At 33.2% G+C, this 17957-nt stretch overlaps 2 protein-coding genes across 3 annotated transcripts; one reads left to right on the forward strand and one right to left on the reverse strand.

Moving 5' to 3' along the window:
- Positions 1-1111: 1111 nt before the first annotated feature.
- LOC114374493 (protein IN CHLOROPLAST ATPASE BIOGENESIS, chloroplastic-like) lies at positions 1112-3482 on the reverse strand. Its single transcript, XM_028332145.1, has 11 exons — positions 3322-3482; positions 3168-3251; positions 2849-2923; positions 2728-2770; positions 2589-2646; positions 2302-2469; positions 2167-2229; positions 1987-2081; positions 1814-1895; positions 1594-1704; positions 1112-1496 (listed from the first exon to the last, which is right to left on the reverse strand). Exons 1-11 carry the CDS (start codon positions 3440-3442, stop codon positions 1356-1358), a joined length of 1041 nt encoding a protein of 346 aa, XP_028187946.1. The 5' UTR covers positions 3443-3482; the 3' UTR covers positions 1112-1355.
- Positions 3483-7581: 4099 nt separating this feature from the next.
- LOC114376685 (histone-lysine N-methyltransferase CLF-like) lies at positions 7582-17184 on the forward strand. 2 transcript variants are annotated; one of them, XM_028334913.1, is made up of 18 exons: positions 7582-7951; positions 8451-8552; positions 8639-8964; positions 9541-9702; positions 10460-10544; positions 10718-10873; positions 10959-11006; positions 11080-11151; positions 11256-11600; positions 11762-11952; positions 14047-14182; positions 14282-14505; positions 14730-14861; positions 15731-15821; positions 16175-16222; positions 16298-16426; positions 16530-16607; positions 16727-17184. In XM_028334913.1, the coding sequence occupies exons 1-18, from the start codon at positions 7883-7885 to the stop codon at positions 16916-16918; spliced, it is 2586 nt and encodes an 861-aa protein (XP_028190714.1). In that variant the 5' UTR covers positions 7582-7882; the 3' UTR covers positions 16919-17184. The 2 variants fall into 2 exon arrangements, with proteins under 2 accessions (XP_028190714.1, XP_028190715.1); XM_028334914.1 differs by having other exon boundaries at positions 7818-7951; positions 8363-8552.
- Positions 17185-17957: the final 773 nt, after the last annotated feature.

Below are 17957 nucleotides of genomic sequence, written 5' to 3' on the forward strand. Positions count from 1 at the left end.
TATACTTTTTTGTGAGTGAGCTCATCATAAGAAAGTGGTTGTTCTATATAAATTTCGTTGACGAAATAATTACCAAAATCATGCAAGGACGAAAGTTTCCTTAATACTAATCTGGCTTGCACAAGCACAAGTAAATTACAATCTCGATGTCAAAGGGCATCGGGTATGTTTTTGTTTTAGCATTGACAAACACTCCTCATGGATTAAGGTCATGCCTGGAGGAAAACTTATTTGCGTGTCCCATTTCTCTTTGCGTAGTACCATGTAGTCCATTTTTTTTCTTCTAAAATTTAATTTTCATCTTCCTATTTTTTTCAATTGTTCAATTTTAGTTGCCTATTTTTTAATTAAGACATTTTATTTTTTATTTTTAAAAAGTTCATAATTTTAATTTCTTATTTTCTAATTGAGACTCACATTTAAAAAATTCACAATTTTAATCATGTACTAATTTCAAACCTTAATCTATATATTTTGTAAACATTAATCAACACATGATTTTTATTATTCACATGACATGTTTTTTTTTTAATTATTTAATTGCTAACAAGCTTAATTTATTAAAAAAAAATCAGTCAAATCTGAAATTAAAAAAAAAAAGACTAAAATCGTAAGTTTTTACAATAAGTGAAAGACATAATGTCTAAATTAAAAAATAGAAAGATTAAAATTACAATATTTTTAAAAATGAATGATAAAATGTCTCATTTGAAAAATAATAAGAATAAAATCACGAATTTGAAAAAATAAAAAAACAAATTTTACATTTTAGCCTTTCTTTTTTTAAGCATGTAGTCCATTAAAACTGAAAAATAGAGAAAAAGGGTGTTGGGATGGAGGAGTGGAGATGATTGGTTGATTATGAAAAACAAGTTTGGCCCAAGGTAAGGCCGACGAAGCCCTTGTTGAAGGGCCCCATAAAAAAGGTTGTACATTTCCAAAAACTAATCTACTTATTAATAATATTTTAAAAAATAATAATCACTTTGATAAATGATATCAGTTTATTAGGAGCCTCTCGAAGTGTTGAACCAACCAGTTAAAACTAAATGCATGTAAACACATAATAAATTATTTTTGAGAGGGGGGAAAAAAGGCCGACACAAGTGAATTAAAAAAGACTGTAAAAATATCATTATTCTTATATGTAGAGCATGACACATAATAGGCATATGAGGAGTTCAGGTTAAATTGATTGCAACAAATGAGAACTGAAGGAAAAATATCCAAGCCTGCGGAATAAATCGTATAATTTTCCTCTAATTATTTTCAAAACTTCATATGAACTATGAAGTACTGGAAATGCCGAAATGGAAATGTACAGAAGCCTGTTGGTGGAAAGAAATCTGCTAATATTAATCTCTATAAAGTATGAATTTAGCGACATCTTGAAGTCCTGCTTCCTCGTAACATTTGGCAATCCGCTCCAAATACTCATCCCATTCTCCCTCTATAGAAGCCAAATCCAACAAGAAAGCAGCTTCATCTAGTACAACCTGCAATTGATTTGAAGATGAAAGCAAGATTAAGATGAATATCAGCATACACCCTAGCCATGGATGAAATCGATAAATAGTTCACACTATATAGCACCTGTGCAGGGGCCTTCCCCTTTTTAAGATCTTCTTGCCTTCCCTCTTCAGTCACTTTCTCTTTAATGTACTCAATTTGCTCATCTTCCCATTGTGCTATATTAGCCACGTCCTAACAAAAACGAATATGACAAAAGAAATTCAAGAGGGACACGGAGGAAAATAAGTACAGAAGCTTACACTTAAACCAGAAAATCATCAGACTGATGATGATTTCATACCTGATACTTGCAGCCAAGGGTCCACCATGGTGATTTCAAAGCTCCTCTGGCAGCATCTTTAGCTTCTACTTTACGTCCAACTCTATAGAAAATTATTGAAAAGAAAGGCTCTTAGAGGATGAAAACGGTAAGCTCACCCATCTTGAAAGTAACAGATAAATGTTTACACCAACCTCAACAAAACCTCAGAATTGAACACAAAAGGTCGAGCAAATCCTGGAAAATGCTCCTTCTTGGTATAAAATTCCCCAGTTACTAATGCCGAAACCTTCCCACATAGACATAACCAACATGTCTCAATTTATATTAATGACTATTGCTTGAGGAAGTAACTAAATGCATGAGAATCTTACAAGATCTCCTTCCTCAAAATGCCGTGCCACTTTGCGCTCTATGATATCTGGAAATAGACCAACCTGAAAAGAACTTAGATTCTTGCAATGATTTGCCACGACAGTCATAAACACAGTCTACATACTTATTAATACCTTTTTCAAAAGATAGACATCTAGGTTAGAGATTCCAGACTCTGCAAAATCACCCTTTCTGTAAAGTTTCTCCCCAGCATCACCTGAAGCATAAAATACTTCTTCATTTCTCTCTTGACCATTCTTTGCATCTTCCTCAACTAACATTCGGTGTATAAATTGGTCTACCTGTATTTAGAAAACAGACAGTTTAAATAATACCATCTTCAGTGCCAATCAATCAACATCACAATGTATCAAAACCAAACACACTGATGCAGTCAAATAACCAAGCATGCTCCACTTACACTCTTAGCTAAAAGCCATACTCCATAGTTTCTGACTTCCACCACTGGCATTTCCATCCTGCAGGTATTTGTTCATATCAACAAGATGATTAAAACAGTAATAAATTAACCACAGCAGAGGAGAGTCATTGAGCCTTACTCAGGTGGAGCCGTCGGCCACCGCAGCAGTGCAGTTACATTACCTGTCAAGAAAATAATCAAAAACAGTGCTGAACTTGAAAAATTATCAAAGTACTTAACCCTATGGCCTAAACTCATACCAGAGCTACTTTTCGACAGTGGTATAGCAAGAGGAATTAATCCTTGCCTGGCACCCGGAGAGATAATAGATTCACCTGTGTAATATACAAAAACATAAGAAAAATAAACCTAACTAAATTATCAAAATCAATCCTCAAGGGAAGGAATTCAAAGTACACATACGTGCATAGAACAATTGGATATACCAAAAATCCAAAATAATGTAAACCACGTGTTCAAGTACATTGAAAAATACAGATTCACGATTATTCTAAACTTGAGATTATAAAGTTTTATGGTACAGTTTTTAATACTAGTAAGATGACAAAAATGGTTTACCTCTGGTTTTCAAAATGCTGAGGAGTTGTGAAAGATGCTGAGGAGGCTGAGTCGCAGCTACATCCTTCACGAAAGAAACGTGGTCTGCCACGAGAGAGTGAAAAATGAAAAAGGAAAGAGCAAAACGGTTTAAAGAAGAAGAAGAATGCATTACCAGAAATGGAGGAGTAAGAAGAAGAAGAGGCGCGAAGAGAAACTCTGCGGCGGCTGAGAAGCAGAGGCACGACGCTGCCACGTGGAACTCCGCCGTATAACACCACGCCGCCGACCTTCATTGTCTATTCGCCTCATTTGCTCCCACTCCCACTCCCTTTATCTATTTTCCTTCTCTTTTTTTTCTCGGAAAAAAACATTGCCACATAATTACATGATCCATATTTACACAAATGTGTGTGCTTCTCAGCCTTTAGGCCTTCGTTAGCCCATGTCCATTTTAACTGCTACAAGTTACAGACTTACAGCTTCTTTTCTTTTTCATCTAAAATTAATTTCTATGCTAGGTTTTTAACGTATATACAGAAGATTAATTAAGTTTTTAGTTTTATACATGTCTCATTTTTTACTTTTAGTTTCTAAGCCTTTTTTTTATCACATTAGTCTTTTCATTTATTTGTGGTTTAACATTTTTTTACATCAAATATGGATTTAAATATTAATAAATCATTAGTTTGTCTAGAATTAAATTTAATTTTTTTAAGTAAAGTTTGGATTAAAGTTTCATTAAGAGAAAAAAATATATAATTAAAAGACAATATTTTATTAAAGATAATCAATCAGCTTTTTTTAAAAAAAAATCTACTGAAACTAATGAATATCTAAATATTAATGTATCTAATAAATTAATTGTCAGCCTTATCATTTAGACTACTTAGGTAACGTGATAGTTACCTATATATATCATGTGAAAATAACATATTTTCAACGATTAAAATGAGAACCTACATATTTACACGGACTAAAGATAAAAGAAAAATTATAAGGAATTAAAATGAAAGCATAAATTGGAATGATGTTATGCTTCAACCTCACATCTCCATACAATTGGCTCATGACAATTTTTACCACTAATTACAACAAATTAACCACTCTAATCAAAGACAGTCTTGTGAAATTTGTACGAAGTCTGCTGAAGGTCATTACAAATGTAATATCGATCGACGCTGCAAATCTAGAAGAGCAAAATCATCAAGGTAGATTCACCTGTGTTTTTTTAATGTTATTTTATAAATTTAATATAAAAAATAATTTTTTAATTATATTATTTAATTTAAAAAATAATAATACTTTTAGTTTAATAATTTATTTGTCAGAATACATCATAAATAAAATATATAAATAATAATATTTTTTTATGAAAAAACTAAAAATGAAAGTATGTTGAAATAATTTTTTCTATTATGAATTTATTGTCGGTAGATTCTACTCTTTTTTTTTAGTTCAATTTCTTTATTTATTTTTAGTGGAAATGCGATTTGAGATCAAAAGCATTTTTGTCTAATAGAAATTTTAATTATTTCTAGCAAATAAGTAATCCAATCATCTCGAACCGATCAACATATGTATATTTGTACATGATGAACAACTCACTAGAATAATTCAAATGGAAAAACATTTCTGGTGCACAACATCTTGCAAGCTATGATTAATTTCATCATTTTTCATGGTTTAGTTGTTAATGTTATATTATTTTTCTTTTATTATATTTGTCCCTCTAATTGTTAATATTTTTCGAGTATTTTAATTTCTTCATATAATATAACTAAGATGTAGTAATTATATATTTATTGTGTTTTTAATTAATATTTTTTTTAATCACTTTGTTTTTATTTATTTTAAGATTATTAATAAATTATTAAACTGGAACTATTATTATTTTTTTAAAAAATAATATAAACAAAAAATAAATTAATTTAATAAAATAATATTTAAAAAAACCCAAGTGAAAAGTTAGGTTGGTCCAACTTGACTTCTTAACTAAAAAAATACAACACAGGTAAAAAGTTATTTTGGTTCAATCTGATTTTTTATTTTAAAAAATAATGTATTTTGAGAATTAAATTGAAAAATAGTATAGATTAAAAATTATGAAGAGAGAAATAACATAGATGGGAAAAAAACCATTTGTAGTATCATATGTAGTCTTAATGTTTGTAGTCTTATGGATACTAACTTGGTGAGCGACCTTATTATGTGGAGGAGACATACTAGAGATGATACTCATGTTCGCAAGAAGCTGAATCGTGGATTAACTAATCCAGATTGGAGAATCGCATTTTCCTCATGCACTTAGGGAGCTCCTTCCTCCCCATGGGTTAGAACAACTCGATTATTGTCTATTTCCTCGAGGAGATGAGCAAAAACTTTAGAGCTTTTTCACTTCAGACAGCTTGGAACAGTAACCCAATTTATAATCATATGGTGGCCAATACTTGGGAAAACACTACAGGTAACACTTTTTGTAAGTTGTGGGCAATTAGAGATAATTCCACAAAGTTTAATTTGAAAAATTTTGCAATATTTTCAATCGAAAGAGGCATATAAAGGCAAGAATGAGAGGGATACACAAGGTTCTTGATAAATTTTATTCTTCTAATTTGGTTATGCTTGAAAAAGATCTTCAAAAACTTTATGACGAGGTCTTAGCTCAAGAAGAAATATTGTGGTTTAAGAAATCAAGAGAGAATTGGGTGGAGCTTGACAATAAGAATACAATATTTTTTCATACCCAGACCGTGATAAAAAGATCAAGAAGAAGAAACAAGATCACGAGTCTAATGATTAAAGATACTCAATGTGATGATGATAGTGTTTTATGAGATCACATGGGGACATTCCTCTAATCGTGCTTACACTGCCTCTTATGCATTCCGTTAGCTAACTTAAGCTCACTAATCCACTGCTAGCTCCATAGGGAGGGGTTCTTAAGTGTGAACTCTTGGGCTTCCAAAAAATATTAAACATTTTCTTTGGTTGATTGATCATCAGAGACTTTCGATGAATCTTTTTAGCACTAACATGCATATTGCTAATGATTGCTATTGTTGCTAGTGTGGTTATTTGCAAGAGTATATCCTACATCTTCTTCATTATTGCCCAAAGGCTATTAGGATTTGGAATTTCTTCAGCTCGATGTTAAAGTTCATGCTTTAGATGATAATAGCTCAACTTAGCTTTAGAGAAATTGCTTGGCGGATCAAGAAGTTCTTTTTGCTATTTCTTGTTGGCATATTTGGAAGGTGAGGAACAACAAAGTCTTTTTCGAAACATGTTGTTCTTGTCATATAAGTGATGAACCATGCATATCCATAGTTTACTCAAAATAGTTACTAGGGCCTGCGGTAGGAATGTTAGTTGACAACAGTAAAGGCTCGTCCAGTGGCAACCACCTCAACCTGGGGAGCACAAACTCAACGTCAATGGCAACTCTATTGGTAACTTGGACAAGGTGGGGTTTGGCGGTCTTATTTGCGACAATCATGGTCATTGGATTGTGGGCTTTTATGGATCATGTGGAATTTCATCCAACACATGCATAACTTCAAGCTATATACCGTGGCATTAATGTGGCTTGGCCTGAAGGAGTTCACCATCTAACTTGTGAATCAAATTCAAAAGTGGCTCTTCAACTCATCACGAATGGAGTCATTTCATCTTATTCCTTCCATCCTCTTATTCAGAATATTAAAAGTTTCCTCCACCTTCATTGGAAGACCACCTTGAGACACTCCATTCGTGAATGAAACACTTATGCTGATTCACTCATAAAAAAGGAAACTTTGAAGAATGATCATTTTCTTATTTTGGACACTTGTCCTTCTAGACTGAAATCTATGTTAATGACTGATATATTAGAAATCTTATTTATCCGACACCACTAGTCTTTTATTTTCTTCTTCTTATTTTTTGTATTTTTACAACATAAAAAAAAAGTATTATCAAGAGATAGAGATTAATTTCTTGAAGTGTTAAAATTTATTTAATAGAGATTATTTTTTTATACATAAAATTGATTTTTTACTAAATATTATTTCATACATATGGACTTAGAGGATCATATAATATATTTAACTATTAATAGAAAAATTTATTTGAACCAAATAAATATAGACATTTAATACTTTTAAGAGAGTCAGCTTTAATCCTTTATATTTGAATTGATGACTTGATTCAGAAATGTATTTTTTATTCAAACAAATAATCTGAAGTGTGAAAACCGAAAACAAGGATATACTAAAAAAAAAAACAAGGATATACTAAAAAAAAAAAACAAGGATATAATTTTTTATTCGTGAGTTCCAACAACGAAATTGAAGAAAAGAGGAGAAACGAAGGGAAGAAAATTAGCGAGGGAGGGGATAAAAGCGTAGTTTGCGTTTCCACAGTGCATATAAATTCAAAATCGCGTTCCCCCCATTCCAGTCACTTCCCCCAACAACCAAAATACCGAAAAATAAAAAATGAGAAGAAAAGATTAATAATAAGAAAAGGTGTCGTCAAAAGCGGCGGAAAAAAATTGAAAGCGTTTTTCCCTAATTTTGTTTTTTAAGGATTTTGAGACGTGACTTAGGGTTTCAACTTTCAACTCGCCCCGCCAAATCCACTCCCCAAACTCAAAGCCCTTCTCCATCGTCAATTCCACCTGCATGATTCGGATCTCGATCCGATTTTCATTTTCGATTCGGCTCCGATAAGCTCCGCCACCATTGCCGCCGTCAATGGCGTCGAAGCCTCCGCCTTCGCCCTCGCCCTCTTCTTCCAGATCAGAGCCTCTCGTTGATCTCTCCGTACTCTTTCTCTATATCTCTCCAATGCATTCATTATCTTATCCTCTCCCTAACTCATGCCAGCTAACTTGATTTTGCTTCGGATTTTTAGTTTTATTTCCGTTTTTGCTTCGATCTGGTTTTAATTATGTCTTTAATTTGCGTTTCTCTCTCTGGCTGCGTTTTTAACCTGTTGATGTTGCTTCAACATAAAACAGCTTGCTACATTTTTTTTTTTTGAGTAAATGCTTGCTAAAATAGGCTAAAAAATGGAGATGTACCTGCATTGTATATAGTGAAGGATATTCGAGATGTGGTTCGGTTTTCCAGCATTTACGGGAGTTCTTAATGAGCTTTTATAACTTTCTTGGTTCTATTGGTTACGGAAGATTATGGTTATTGAGTTGGAGTCTGTGCATTGGTTGTTGTCAGATGAATTCCTTCCTGCAATCATTACATGCTGAGAGTGACTAGCGGATTTGTTTGAATTGTGAGTGTGACTGCTATCGTTTCAATGCAGTCAAATAAAGTGGAGGATTCAAGTCCCGCTGGTAAAGATGTGTTACTGGTTATTGATTCTTTGAAGAAACAAGTTGCTGCAGAACGGGTTGTTTCTGTAAAGGTGTAATAGATGAACTTATGGCTGTAGTTCGTTTTTTATTTTTATTGGACTTTTTTTTCCCCTCATGATGTGCATTTGGATATCAGAAAAGAATAGAGGAAAACAGACAGAAGCTGGTTGGTGTCACTAACCATGTCTGCACAATGTCAATGGAGAGAAGGAACTTCAGCATTACTGATACGAATAGAAGTCTGGACCTACTTACAAAGAGGCAAAAAGATGCAATTGATATGCACAACGGTGTTCATGCGAGTAATGGTGATGTGGAGAGCAATGGCTATCATGACGATAGCCATGGTTCCACAGCAGTTCTTCTAGGGTCTAATGTTGCTGTAAAGAATGCTGTTCGTCCTATCAAGTTACCTGAAGTAAAAAAATTGCCTCCTTACACTACATGGATTTTTTTGGACAGGTTTGCTTGCCTTAATCTGTTTTTCTTTCCCATATATAACACCTGCAAGCTGTATGGTACTTAATGTTAGGTGGTCAAGAGCCAACAATAGCATAAACTCAGTGTTGCAAAAATGAGGCAGTTGTGGTTGATGAGTTGACATTGGACAATAAAAGGATCTTGAATGAGTGCATTAGAGAGAAAGTAGGGGTAGAAAATAGGAAAAGACAATTGAATTTTGCTTTAGGTGGTTTGGTTATGTGAAAAGATCCATTAAGAGAAGAGTGGATTGGATGGAGTAGAGTCCCTATAGTGGAGTGGGCCAAGGAAAACTCTAGGTAAAACCATTGGAAAGGACTTTTAGATATAAATGTACTTTCTGAGAATTTGGTTCATGACAGGACTTAATATTTTTGTAGTTCTTTATTAAGCACTCAAGTCTCTTTACTTATTTTGTGTTTACCTTTTCACATAGCACTCATCTTTCTTTTTATTCTATCGTAGTTTCACCTTTTCATCTCTATAGTTTTCTTCTATATTGATGCAAAAAATTGGATCTTTTGAAGATATTTGCTACTTGTGTTCATTCTGGTACAGAAATCAAAGAATGACCGAGGATCAGTCAGTTGTAGGCCGGAGACGAATTTATTATGATCAGAATGGTGGAGAAGCACTTATTTGCAGTGACAGTGAAGAGGAAACTATGGACGATGAAGAGGAGAAAAGACAATTTATAGAATCAGAAGATTATATACTTCGGTTGGTATAGCTTAGTAAACCATTATTGGTTGCTTTCACCGTTTCTTTTTCCTTGTCAGATCTTTTCTGTTAGTGTGTAAAATAAAATTGAAATGCATGCCTGACTGTATTGTGTCATGTTCATGAGGTTAAGCTTTTAGAGTAGGAAGCAATGTGTTTGTTCTGTCTCTTTCTCTTTCTGTGTTAATGTTATTCTGAAGTTATTTATTTATGCACTAAAAGAAAGACTCTAGTTTGTTTAAGCATTTTTTTTTCCCATTGGACCATTGCTCACTGTCTTTGAAGTATCACATGAGTTTACTATTTTGTGATTATTTATACATTGGAGCATATGTTGCGTTGCCTTTCAGTTGACCAAGAGAGAAGATTCTGATAGGATGATTTGACAGTTATTTTTTTGTTATTATATTTCCTGTTTACAGAAGGGATCAAAGAGGATCCTTGATTAGTTGAGTGTATAATTCAATCCTTTATTAGGAAAAGAAACTATTGCATACACTTATTATACTAATAGAAATATTATATGCTTGGTTTATCCTGCCAATTGATCTTGTTAAGATAAAAAACTCTTCAGTTACTTTGCACCCTTCTGCTGTGGTTTTTCTTTGAAGAAGCATTTTTTTTGTCATGTTTGTATCGTCATGAATTTCATGTTAGGATGTTTAGCCATTATGTTGCATCATATTACATATTGTTTTTCTTGTGTTGCATGACAGACAGATTTTTGGATTTCATAATGTCTGATTTGATTTTACAGCATGACTGTCAAAGAGTTTGGTTTAACTGACATTGTTCTGGAGTCGTTGGCTCAGTGTTTTTCTAGAAACACTAGTGAAATTAAGGTAAATTTTTGTCATTCATTGAATTGTTCCTCCATGTATTTTCTGCTTCTGCCATCTCTCTCCCGATTACTCTGATGAAAACTGGTCGTAGTGTAAGCTTTCGTCCAGCTGTTTCCCATTTGCTTTGTGCTGGCTTTACAGAGATATGAAACACCGTCAAACATCTTATACAGGCAAAGTATGAAACTCTCAGTATTCAAGACAATGCTGGTGGCTGTTCCAAGGCTGGGGATTCTGAAGAGAATTCTCAAAGTGGCAATTCTTTTCTGGAAAAGGATCTTGAAGCAGCTCTTGACTCTTTTGACAACCTCTTTTGTCGACGATGCCTTGTAAGTTTTTTTTTCCCATGAAGGCTCTGATAGCTTGCACCATCTTTCTCTCAATATCTCACTGGTTGCCATATTTTACTTGCAGGTTTTTGATTGTAGATTACATGGATGTTCACAAGATCTTGTCTTCCCTGTAATTACTATTTATTGGTTATTTTTCATGTAGTCTACAGTATCTATTGAGTCATGACTTGGTACTTTAACAGGCTGAGAAGCAACCTACATGGAACCCTCCTGATACTGAAAATGCATCCTGTGGGCCAAATTGTTTCCGATCGGTATGCATTTGTCTGTTTTTAGGGATCTATCCATCTATTATTATTATCGTTATTATTATTATTATTATTAACAATATACTCAATTTTCTTAAACCTTGATTCAGGTACTTAAGTCGGAAAGATTTGCCAAAACATCCTCTGCCCAGGCTGATGAACAGAAGTCCTCTGGTGGTGCTTTATCTAGGAAAAAATCTTCTGCTAAGAGGCGGATAAAATGTAGCCAAAGTGAAAGTGCTTCATCTAATGCAAAAAACATATCAGAGAGTAGTGACTCAGAGAATGGTCCTGGACAAGATGCTGTCTCAGCCTCACACTCAGCACCTCCTAAAACTAAACCTGTGGGGAAAGGTGGAATTGGTAAAAGGAACAGTAAGCGAGTGGCAGAACGAGTCCTAGTATGCATGCAGAAGCGGCAGAAGAAAACAATGGTTTCTGATTCTGATTCCATTGTAAGTAATGTTCTTCCTTCGTTTAAGAAACTTGCATTTTGATTCAATTATAACCAAACCAGATAATGAAGAAACAATATTTTACCACATAAATATGTTAAATTTCTTTGGACGGCAAGATATAGAAGGAATTGATTCATAATAATCTGTAAATAATGCAGAGTGAAGCTCTTGACCGTTCATCGAATGATATGGTCACTGACCCACATGCCATGAGCAGTGAAGACAACACGAGGAAAGAAGAGTTTGTAGATGACAATGTTTGTAAACCAGAAATCACTGATAATAAATCTTGGAAAGCTCTTGAAAAGGGACTTTTAGAGAAAGGAATGGAGATTTTTGGTAGAAACAGGTTAGCTTATGTTTGGATTGGGGATGCTTGGCTTATTTTTCTTTATAAGTATATAATATAACGTAATGCATGGATGGTGTAATTAGTGCTGGTGTGAAAATAATTAAGCATGCAAGAGTATGACCACTTGTCCAAGTGTTTATATGAAGTCAAGCATGTCTTCAGTCAATTACATGGGGAATGGATGGGTAACATTTTGAAGTACTGAGTCAACTTTGTTCATAATTGTTCTGGTTCAAAATGCACAGATTGATTTGGTTGATAGGATTTCATTTTTTTAAATCATATTCTTGAAAACAGTCTCTATACTTGGCTACTTGAAATAAGCACAAGCTGCATGATGATGGAAATATATATCTCATTTTTATTTATCAAGTATATAAGGAATAGCTTTTTAAAATGGAAACTGGCAGGGGTGTTTGAGGCTTACTTATTAACCAGATTAAACCTACACGATGCATGGGAGGTTAGACAAAAATGTTTAGGGTTAGTTTTATGAGAGAACCTATTTAATATTTAATTCTAAATAGTTATGCAAATTATTAGTTCATTTAGAAAAGAAAGTCTAAATGTACATCTGTGCATTGGACTGACACCTATTATAAAAAGCAAAAGGTCAGGTTCATACTTATGTCGAACATTTTTAAAATGTGGAATTTTTTAGGATTGTGTGTTTTTAATTGCTTAAATCCAATACACCATAAAGTAAAAGTAGAAAAACCACTTACCTAATGCCTGTTTTTTTTGTTGTTGTTGAGGGTTTTCTTAATCTGAATTTTCTGAAGTCTAGAATTTTTGCCTAATGAAAGTTTGGTAGCATAACATTTATCAAATTTAAACAATCAATTTCCTCTATACTTGGAATTTAATTGGTATATGTTAGTATAAAAGAATTTTACAGTATCCACCTGAAGGACATGTCATTCTTTATTTTACCTTTATTTTTCTTATAAAGAGTGGAGTGGCAACAAATAATACAACAACAAAAGCCTTATCTCACTAGGTGAGATCTGCTAGATAGATCACATTATGCCATTTGACTCACTTAAAGACCAAATCTGAAGTAGTAACAAGAAATGATGTATTAAAATATCAGTGAATGGCAGTTTGAAACTATTTTAAGTAACTGTTTATACCGATTAAATTCATATACTTAACTATACCAAACATCTATTTTACTTATTGTAATTTGTAATCCTACGTATTTGTTACAATGATAAACTATTTCATTAATACTCCTTCCGGTCCTTTATATAAGAAACATGGGCCCACTTTTAGGTGTATTAGTTGTAATTTTTTTATACCCTTAATTTATTGTGAAATCTATTAATGAGACAGCCACTCATTACCCATGTAGGTGGATGTATTTATTGGTTTAATAACAATATAAGCCACATTCATTGTGGGAAAATTATTCCTTTAATTATGTGTAGTGTCATTAAATATAGCTACTACTCAGACTATTTAATTCTATGGGTATTTTTGGAATAAAATTTAAACTCATCACACTATTAATTAAAATTAACTACTTTTATTGGTCTTCGTGAACTGGTTATTCCTTTCTTATGTAAAGGACTGGAAGTATTTTGTAAATCTATCTCCATTTCTCAATATGTTGGTAGTATGCTTCAAGCACCTAGAACCTTCCAATGAACCATGAAACCAAAGTTCTAGTAGAACCTAAAATTAGTATTTATTGCCACTATTCTGAATTTAATGGCTGATGGTCCATTCCTTTAATGAGAAAGTGAACGAAACTGGTATATTGAATAGCTTAGTGAAAACTGGGAAGATGTTTAAAGAATAAATGAGGTGTTCTCTCTATAGCTCTAACTTCTGATTTAATAAATTATAAATACAGGGTAAATTACAGATTCTTCATGTGGTTGGGTCAACTTTAATTTTATCACATGTAGTTTAGAATGCGTCACTTTGCCCACTCGTGTCTTGTTTGATGCTTGCTTATGTTTGAATTTGTCTCTTTTAACTATGACGGGTTAATAGTGATCTCCCCAATATCTTTAAACATAATTTTTCTCTTTCTTGACTGTCAAATCACCTATTAAGTGACAACTTTTTGCTTTCTTACTGCAGTTGCTTAATAGCTAGAAATCTCTTAAATGGCCTAAAGACGTGTTGGGATGTTTTCCAATACATAAATTGTGAAGATGGAAAGATGTCTGGTCCTCCTGGGGATGTTGCAAATTCCCTCATGGACGGCTATTCCAAGGTTAATTTAATGCAATTATACTTAGTGTACTTTTCACTTTGCTTTTTCTTTCTTGCAAATAGTGCTTAACCGATCCAATTTTGGTAAAATGAATGTAAGGGTAATAATGAAGTGAGACGAAGGTCTAGATTCTTACGTAGAAGAGGAAGAGTCCGTCGATTGAAGTACACCTGGAAATCTGCTGCTTATCATTCAATTAGGAAAAGGATTACAGAGAGAAAGGATCAACCCTGCCGACAGTATAATCCATGTGGTTGCCAAACGGCTTGTGGAAAGCAGTGTCCTTGTCTTCAAAATGGAACCTGCTGTGAGAAGTACTGTGGGTAAGCTTTTGAGGTTGCTAAATAGAACCTTGATGAAAGAGAGGCATTTAGAATTGTAGTGTTTGGGGATTTTCTACATTCCACGCTGGTTTCACAAATTCTAGGGATTATTGTACTTATAGTTTACACGGATATTTTATTGTGACTTGCCTACCTGACAGCACATGCATCCAACATCCGTTAATTCCTGTGATGATTTCCTTTTTCCCCCTTTTCATATCAAGATGCCCCAAGAGCTGCAAGAATCGATTTCGTGGCTGTCATTGTGCTAAGAGTCAATGCAGAAGCCGTCAATGTCCATGTTTTGCTGCAGATAGGGAATGTGATCCAGATGTTTGTAGGAATTGTTGGGTCAGGTGAGATTTACTTGTTTGTGTTTGTGTAGCATTGCTCTGTCATCTGTAAGATTCATACCTTTTGCTTTTAGATGGCAATAATTAATTTTCATATATGGGATGGATGGTATGATTTCTTATATTCCTTGGAAGTAATTATTTTACAAGCATGTAATTGTTGACTTAAAGAAACAGGTCTCATGGGATGAAAAGAAAAATAAGTAGAGGTGATTACTGAGTTAGTATTGCAAAACATAGTTTGATATATAATCTTAACATGCGATAATGATCAAAATAATTTTTTGACTAATGAGTTTCTTAATTAAGAATGATCGGTGCTGATTAGAAGTTTTTAGAGCTAATTTTCGTTGCTATTTTTTTGGGATGAGATATAATATGATTTATGCTTTTCATTGCTAATTTTTATTTATGTTTATGAAAGAGCAGATTATGTGTGTTTGTATTCTTGCTGATTTTTATCAATCCTTAAGTGAGATCTTGATAAAAAAGATAGAATCTTGAACTAGTGTGCTCCGATAATTTTAATTTTAACTTCCTAGTTTTTATGTTGATCCTTGATAGTAATTTTATGTGTATATTTAAGATTTCTCAGACCTGCCTCATCATTATAAACTTAGTCATAATTTTAACCTGTTGAATTGATTGTTCCGTCAACTAAATGTCTGTTATAATTTCCTCACACAATGATGGATCTGAATAATTATTTGGCTGTTAGGAAAAAAATTGATTTTATGTCTGTTTTCAGGACTTCTCTGCCTTTCTTCTTAAGTGCTTATACTATATTATTCCTGTTACGTTGATTACTAGTCTATCTCAAGTCTCTGTTTGCTATGATACATTTTGCTATTTGGGTCTTATTATTGTTGCAGTTGTGGCGATGGTACACTTGGGATTCCTAGCCAAAGAGGGGACAATTATGAATGTAGAAACATGAAGCTTCTTCTCAAACAACAGCAAAGGGTAAAATTATTTGACTGCCTTTTCCTGTCTTACCTCTTTGAAATCTTACACTGGTATTTAGATTTGTTTACTTTCTGTCTGGCAAATTTATGCTTCTATCAAAATAAGAGACATTTATTATGATTGAGAGAAGTGGATGGAATCATGCTTAGAAATGAAACTCCCTGTGTAGACATATAATTCTCCTCATGGGGATGTGATTTTGCATGGACTTTGGTCTATCCAATATAACAATCTTCTTTGTTCTCAATATTTTCTGTGTCTGTTCTTTGTTTTGCTAATTGTACTTGAAGATCAGTTCTTTTCTATTATATTTGCTGTGATGGCAATTAACATCTAATATGCTTACACAGGTTCTTCTTGGAAGGTCTGATGTATCCGGCTGGGGAGCCTTCTTAAAGGTATTCTCCAGTAAATGATCCTATATGGTTATGCACTGTTTTTCCTTTTGCTAATGCAATCTGTTCACCCTCCAGAATAGTGTTGGTAAGCATGAATACCTTGGAGAGTATACTGGAGAGTTGATTTCTCATCGGGAAGCAGATAAGCGAGGAAAGATATATGACCGTGAAAATTCATCTTTTCTCTTTAATTTGAATGATCAGGCAAGCTTTTACGACTTTGCATCTTTTGTGGGTGATAAGTTCTTTATGTTACATATATATGCATGTATCAAACATAGGATGAACAAGATTGTTGTATATGCAGTTTGTTCTTGATGCTTACCGAAAGGGTGATAAATTGAAGTTTGCGAACCATTCTCCTGACCCAAATTGTTATGCAAAGGTATTTATGAGTTCTGACCTTTTTCAAATGTGTTATTTATTGGAGCTCTATTTCACATTGCATTGAGTATTCCTAGGTTTTCAGCGTCATTCACAATCTCTAAATGCTTAAACTGGCAGGTTATTATGGTTGCTGGAGATCATAGGGTAGGCATTTTTGCCAAGGAACGGATTTGTGCCGGGGAGGAGCTGTTCTATGATTATCGTTATGAGCCAGATAGGGCTCCTGCGTGGGCTCGGAAGCCAGAGGCATCTGGATCAAAAAAAGAGGATGGGGCTCCTTCAAGTGGTCGTGCAAAGAAGCTTGCTTAATGGGTGTTTGTTCTTCAAAAATCAATTCTTTTAAGTTATTCTTTAACACGTAGGGGAAGCAATCTCATTGGTAGCGGAAAGAAGTATTGTTTTAAGTTTTTTGTTCGTAGCAAGGCCGTGCAATTGTTGCTGCATAGGTAACTAACTACATTTAAACAATTCATTTTAATATTAATCGACTGTATATTCACCATTCCAAACGGAAAATACAAGCTTAATCAAAATTCCATGCAATTCTTTCCCGGAGGGAAATGGGCAAATGCAAATCAGAGATGCGCATATCGTTTACAATTCTTACAATAACATTTGATCGATTCAATCGTTGAAATTAACAAATTATTATGTTGTTGCTTAGGGGCTTTGCCCCTCTTTGTAACAAAAAAAAAAAATTATGAAGATTTTGTAAGTCATTTCTAGTGGTAAATATGTTTTTACGATATAAATATATATATATATATATATATTTTTTAAATAATGTACATTACCAAAATATATTTAGATTGTAAAATGCCCTAGGCTAATGTACTTGTAAAAGCATGATGAGTATGATAGTTTTATACTAGGTAAATGTTGTAAGTTTTTTTTTTTTAAAAAAAAATTGGTGTACAACAAATAGATTTAATGTGTTGCCATCGTTTACTTAGTTAAGCTCTTATTAAATAAATATTATTTGCAAATATCCAAGTATTTTATAATCAAAGAATAATATAATTAAATTATTTTTATACAAGCTGTAATTCTTTTTATATATTATTTTGAGAATTTATTGAAATAAGTAAAAATAACTTACGAACACATTATAAACTCTTAAACATTTAAATAAGTGTTTATGCGATAAGATAAATTTAAATTAAGTATAGATAAGTTCTTCTATATGTATCCTTAAGTTTTTCTGTTGATTTCAACATAGCCTAGTTCACAAAACATTAGCATGCATCCATTTGGGTAAGTATATACCCAATTAGTGACTTCTATAACAATTACTTTGATCAATCTATTTCTTTATATAGGTTTTCAAAAACAAGAAGACAATAACTGT

Source organism: Glycine soja, chromosome 11, assembly GCF_004193775.1.
Source record: "Glycine soja cultivar W05 chromosome 11, ASM419377v2, whole genome shotgun sequence".
NCBI lineage: Eukaryota > Viridiplantae > Streptophyta > Magnoliopsida > Fabales > Fabaceae > Glycine > Glycine soja.